The sequence below is a fragment of the Triticum aestivum genome, chromosome 7A, assembly GCF_018294505.1.
Source record: "Triticum aestivum cultivar Chinese Spring chromosome 7A, IWGSC CS RefSeq v2.1, whole genome shotgun sequence".
NCBI classification, from domain to species: domain Eukaryota; kingdom Viridiplantae; phylum Streptophyta; class Magnoliopsida; order Poales; family Poaceae; genus Triticum; species Triticum aestivum.
The window spans coordinates 30,890,229-30,896,780 of record NC_057812.1 but is presented as its reverse complement, the minus strand read 5'-3'; the positions used below and the strand labels follow the sequence as shown (position 1 = coordinate 30,896,780).

The window sequence follows — 6,552 nt, the reverse complement described above, 5'->3', positions numbered from 1 at the left end:
CATATCATATTTATTGCATTTTGGTTGATCCTAGAAATTTCACGCAACTCAAGGACCCTTGGAGAGAGTTGGGGATTTCATTATTTTCATATTTGAGTTGTCTCAAATTTTGAAAATAGGATCGTTTGATTTTATTTATTTTATCTTCAATTATTTCTATTACAAAAATATGAGAGAGGGAATAAAATGACTTTCCCAAAATAAAGAAATATTGGGGATTTAATAAAAAATCAAATAAGATTTTATTTGGTCTTATTTGAATTTAGGAAAAATGCGCGTTTTCCAAAATTGCATTTAGACCCCAAATAAATGTTCATCCTGTGCGGCTTGATTTTAGAAGCCGGGGAAAATTTATTTCGGGATTTTTGGAGTCCGTTTAGTATAAATTTTGTTATTTTTTTGAGCGTAACTATTTAAAAAAAACGCAACCAACCTAACGGGCCGTGTCCGACCCGGACACTAGGCCCGGCCGGCTTTATAAGCCGGGGAGGCCAAGCCGAACCCCCCTCAGACCCTAGCCGCCTAGCCCCGCCGCCGCCGCCTTTGCCGCCGCCCGCCCGCGCCGCCGCCCCGCCGTCGCCGCCCGCCGGATCCGTCCCCGGAGGTAGTCCTCGCCGCCGCCGGTTTTTTTTTGAAAAACCGTTCGGTTTTCCGACGGTTTTGTTCGTTTTTTTTTTTCGGTTTTTTTATATAGATCGGTTTTCCGGTTTATTTAATTAGCGAGCGTTCGTCCGTTCATTCGTTTTAATGAACGTTCATCGTTTTTTTTTTCTCGGATTAAATCCGTAATTTTTCTGATCGCGATTTCTGATCTGATTTTCGTTTTAGTCTAACTTTTCGCTCGTTTATCGGAATCAGGCGATTCAAGCGCCTGGAGTTTCGTCTCGAAACCCTCTTTCCGTTTAGGCAACTCAAACAAGTTTTTGCCACTGTAAAAATTGCCCTAAATCCAGAATAGTAAACGAAGCCTTTTTCTTTTGTCGTTTATCTTTCGTTGCATCGTTCGTTTTGATTCTTTTTGCCAACCGGAGTTCTTAAGTTAAACTTTCTGACTAGATCTCTTATTTGAGTTTTACCTGTGCATTAGTTGAGTACTTATTGTATGCTTGTTTGTTTCCGATAGAGTACCCGGAGTGCGCCCCTTGCTACTTCGAATCGATAGGTTTCCCGGATCATCAGCAAGGCAAGTAACACTTTGACCATGTTTTTTCCTCTACCCAGTTTTATTGCATTAGATCAACCCTTACACATTGCATGATTAGGATCTAATTAAATTGTGTGTTTGGGAAGTAGTTGAGGTAGTACCTATTACCTGTTATTATCAAACCTTTAGGAGTTACTTCTATGTTTGCTTATTATGCCATGCTATGCTAGTAGACATGGATTGAGTGAGTGTATCCATGACAGATGTGAGATGTTAATTAATGGTTTACTTAAGGTGGCAACTTAAATAGACATCTGGGTGGATTGAGGCACCTGGGTATTCCATCGATTGCCTGTTTTTCTTTATGGACCGCCACCCAGGCTCAAAGGGATCATGAGATTGTTCATGCTAGAAACTTCCGTGTGCAGCCACAAGCTACTATGGGCTCTAGCATAGTTGATTAAGTCGTGCGAACTCTTACAGTGGTAGACTAGCAGATGTAGGGGATGTAGGTTGGTACGGTCTACCCATTCGTAAGGTGCTAGCACTTCTGAAAGATTATGTCTCCGTCATTCATTTCTCAAACACCATGTAGTGCGAGAATCCCAACGGAGGAGATCGAGTCTTGTGGGGAAAAGTGCGCAAACCTCTGCAGAGTGTATAAACTAATCATGGTTAGCCGTGTCCCCGGTTATGGACATCTTGAGTATCTAGTACCTGGATTATCATGTGAATCTCAACATGTTACTCAAAAATTAATTTTGTGGGTTTTGTTTAATGATGATGCTTAATTGGGATTGAGAATGCTGTCAACCATTCTTATTGTTTAACAACTACCATGATGGTTAAATAAAATTTATTGCTTTGAAGTAGGAAAAAATTGGCTTTACGCAAACTGTAACCATAGAACTTTCCACCAGCCAAATATGCATATAGAATAGCCTGTTTCATTCCATTACTCTCTATGTGTTACTTTGCCAGCATATTCCATGTGCTGACCCGTTTCGGGCTGCAACGTTAATGTTGCAGACTTTTCAGACGACGATTAAGAAGTTTTAGGTCGTGATTCTATACTCAGTGATGCCGTTGGAGTTGATGGACTCACTTATCTTCCAAGCCTTCCGCTGCTATCGTTATTAGATGGCCTTAAGCCATATTTATTGTAATAAGTTCTCGTTTGAGACACTCGATGTAATAAGTGTGTGATTGCTACTCTGTTATAAATATTTCAAGTACTGTGTGGTGTCAGCATTACTGATCCAGGGATGACACCTGAGCACAGAGATTAAACCGTTTGAGGTCTGGTCGCTACACTCAATATCTACATCTTCCAACTTTAGGTCCACTTGCTTGAACATGATCCTTCTCAAGACAAAAGTAATTAAGCAAATTTTGTCTTGTGTTTACAACAGTGAAAAATTGCTCCATCGTTCAATAGCCTTGTCAACTTTATGGTGAGGCATATACGTGTCACATCTGATGTATTGTGGTTGTGAACACCTTTGAGCTTGGAGCTCCTGTGGTACATACATGCAAGACAACTAATTATAGGTAACTTAGGGTACACTATCATGCTACATCATGGATCTATCAAACAAATTTTGTACTACGTATATGGTGCTTGAGACATGTGAATAAGGAGGACACATGCACTGTACTAGGTCAGGAAAGATTTGGATGTTATAAGAAAAAGGCAGAAAAGTTGGAATTGCCAAAGTGCAAGCCTGTGAGGGGAGGCAACCATATCACGTCATGATGATCTGGATTTACATCTCTCAACTTCAGTTCCTCTAGACATACGACATTTCATTTTCAAGCCAAAGTAAACAAATTTAGCTCAATATTTTAAATGGTTCAAAAGCATCCATCGATAAGTAGTCTTTCCCACTAGGTGGAGACAATTATTGTTTGGCCAAACAAGCACACTACGTATAACGATTTTTTCTTCTATATTTCATTCCACAAATTATGATTTTACCACCCCTCAAAGTAAAGAATTGCAATTTTACAACTAGTAATAAGCGATTTTATGCATCAATTTGCTACACCGGTTGGCACTGAGTTCATTGATGAGATTATTTTTCTAAAAAGAGGAGGTTCTTTTTTATTACGTGCTGAGTGAGTCGAGTTCAATTACCAAAATGGAGTGTAAAAATGGTTGAATGAGAGCTGATGAAGCGTGAGGAGAGAGAACTATATCATATCTCAATAATAAGGATTTAGTTTGACATAAGTAATTAAATAGATTTTTTCTCGGTGTTTGCAGGCTGTAGAATTGCTCCCATCGTTCATAGCATTTTTCAACTTTATTGTGGCAGACTTTTGTCAGACTGATGTATTGTGAACACCTTTGGGATTGGAGCTTCTGCGGTACACACATGCAAGACAACTTATTACAGGTAACTTGCGGCACACTATCATGCTATCTTGGAACTATCAAAACAATTTTTGTGCGACGTATATGCTTATGCTTCTTGAGACGTGTGAATACAGAACATACATACTCTACTAGGTCTGGAAAGAATTAGATGTCGTGAAATCATGTGTTGTCTACGGGTCACCATATGCTTGTCGCACACCCACTCGCCCCGACTCGCGTTTCGCAGATGCAAGCTGGCTGAAGTGCTCATGATGGATTACTTCCGGCCAGTGCTTTTGGCCAAGGCATACACAGTGGTGCCTTCCAATGAGGGGTAAATCTTAGCCTAACGTATGGATTACACTCAATCATATTTCAGTTGTGTTAATATACAGCTTGGACCATGCATGTTTTGCATGTCAACCTTGGATCCGAGCGAGCTAACAGATCTTGTCTCGAAGCCAAACAACTTTTGTTCCATAGTTAGCAAACGTAATAAACAGTGTAGCTTTCACATCGAGCTAGTTATGACAATATGCTTGGAAGTGTTGTACAGCTAGCATGTAATGTGTGGTGTATCACTATCTCGAGTGTATGCAAGCGTCGTTTCATGTGAATGAAGAGATATGCTCGTACCATGTCAAAAGTGTATTGCTATTTACTAACCATCAGGTGTTCTGTTACTTACAAAAGCACCAAGTTATACAGTTGTGAAAAATAAGTTCCAGTCCTTCTAAGCCCATACATCTCTCAAACATATATGTAGGTGCATCATAGGCTACCAGCGCAGGTGAAGAACATGGAGCTCTGATTGCCTTCCTTATCGTCCTCCATTGGTGGGACCTTTTCTCTTTGACACCACCTCAGCCTCCATCTCTGTTTTTCCAATTGCTCCACAATATAGTCGTTGCCACACTCCGGTTTACAGAATCCCATCTCACCTCTGCGACAAAAAAGGCGAATCATGCATATAATATAATTAACTTTTCTTGGATGCTAAGGGGAGGTGCTGAGTTGACAATAAATTTCTTACTTGTACATGTAGACGGTGCCACTACCGATCCAGCTGCGGCATAGACCAGATGAAAGTATGGCTGCTCGGAATGGCCTCCTATTGCTCCAAATAAGGTTTGGCAGTGTAACCTCTAGGATCTCACGTGCGTTGGTGTGGATGAGAGGCCCGACGATGTGTAGGCGTGCATCGGTTGGTTCCATAATAGCCGAGACAATCCCGATGCCGGCTCTCTCTGGGTCATAGCGGCACCCTTTTCGCGACTGTGCCATGCCACTGCATCGCTTTAGCAGTGAGGTTGACGACATGGCCACGGAGCGCCGAGATGATGCCCCTGGAATTTCCATTGCAAGCACGGTCAGGTGGCAAAGGTGGTGCCTGATCGTTTGTCTTTGAGAGGATTCAAATACCCTATGTGCAGGAGGAGGAGGAGGACAGGGTTTATATAGTGTTGGGAGTGCATGTTGTATTTGCAAATACTTTTTAATCTCTTTGCGTGTGTGCATGGGGAGGGGGGCAAAGGGGTTAGTATAGTGCTGGCAGCACATGATGTAATTGCAGAACTTCCAAAGGATTTTGCTTTTCTAGAAGAATTTATCCTAGGCAGTACCTTGGTATAGAAAGGTTAACACCAATACGTTGCAAGCGTCGTCTCCTCCATACACATCATGACAAGCGAAGATTGAACTGTTTCCTCTCAAATTCCAGTGGTATTGCTGCATTACATAGATATGCATTAGTTTGAAATTACAATATTGAAAGGTTTTGCGTTCGACTGTAGAGCCATTTTCCAGAATTCTTGTAGACATGATTTGGTGTTTTGAAGAGTACTTATGTTACCTTTTTCATAGCTATGCAATATGAATTCAATTTTTTGTAGTAGTACAACTAAATTATGTCTTGAGGAAATTAATCTGGATTAAGATGGCTAGTTTTGACTCGCAATTTTAGAATTACCACGTAAATGTGGAGTACATTTTATGTATGGTTTTGCACATATCTTCAACTAATTATTCCCATCATTCCTTTTTGGGAGAAACCTCACAATCCTTTTTTTAGGTGAACCAATATGTAGTTCTCCCTACCGTGTATATTTCTCTATGGGAATCTGGTATTCTTATATTCCTCTTTAGAATCACTGACCTATTTTCAGTCGGTCTGGTCCAATAGCACATACTATTCATTTGCCCTTGTTAACTCAAACTGCCAACAAAATATATTCACACCCTTCTCTATTTCTACTTCAAAAGGAATTTTTTCGCAATTTGAGTGTTTCTTTCATTCAGTATAGCTGCATAACGACACTTGCGAACATTAAAATTACTTAAAAGAGGGTTCCTTGGTGCATCTAATATAGTATAACACTAACAATTGCTATTAAGTGGGTAACTAGTTCTGAACCAACCAAATCTCATACCCTGTAGTAAAAAGCAAACCACATCATCGAGCGATTCGAACACACAATAAATTGACGGCTAGACCTTGAGCATTGCCAGCTACATAGATTTATATATTAAGGTTGGGCACTTATTCACAAAATTAATTGTTTAATGGCATGAGAACAAATATGTGAACTTATTTAATTGTGCCATTACCAAAATAGTCTAGCTTTGTACAAAGATTCAATGGAGTATGATGTTAGAGCGAATAATACCTCGCCTCCGAACATGACTCTCATTGGAAGTTCGCTGAGAGCACACCTACGTTATTTGGTTACCTTACTTGTATTTAGGTTGTCAATGGGTGATCTGCACCTCTTGCGCCCCCCCCCCCTTTATAGTCGTCACGCGATAAATATCCTAACTTCCACAAAACATTTAGATGTCACTTTGTCGTGTTTCGGCAGTGGAGCGAGGCAGGGAAGGGGGGTTAATTTAAAAAGTTACGAGAAGGTTAATTTTGTGTTGATGAGTGGTGCACATTTACCGAAATAGTGGTGCACATTTACCGAAATAGAGTCCAATAAAGGAAAAACCTGGAGTTGCTAAAGTGTGAGGAGAGGCCACCATCTCGTCCGGATGATCAGGATTTCTGCAA

At 40.5% G+C, this 6,552-nt stretch overlaps 1 protein-coding gene across 2 annotated transcripts; it reads right to left on the bottom strand.

Moving 5' to 3' along the window:
• Nucleotides 1-4,136: 4,136 nt before the first annotated feature.
• LOC123151595 (uncharacterized) lies at nucleotides 4,137-6,260 on the bottom strand. Of its 2 annotated transcripts, XM_044571279.1 has the most exons (4): nucleotides 6,170-6,260; nucleotides 5,126-5,231; nucleotides 4,537-4,849; nucleotides 4,137-4,446 (listed from the first exon to the last, which is right to left on the bottom strand). In XM_044571279.1, the coding sequence occupies exons 1-4, from the start codon at nucleotides 6,191-6,193 to the stop codon at nucleotides 4,275-4,277; spliced, it is 615 nt and encodes a 204-aa protein (XP_044427214.1). In that variant the 5' UTR covers nucleotides 6,194-6,260; the 3' UTR covers nucleotides 4,137-4,274. The 2 variants fall into 2 exon arrangements, with proteins under 2 accessions (XP_044427214.1, XP_044427213.1); XM_044571278.1 differs by lacking the exons at nucleotides 5,126-5,231; nucleotides 6,170-6,260 and having other exon boundaries at nucleotides 4,537-5,113.
• Nucleotides 6,261-6,552: the final 292 nt, after the last annotated feature.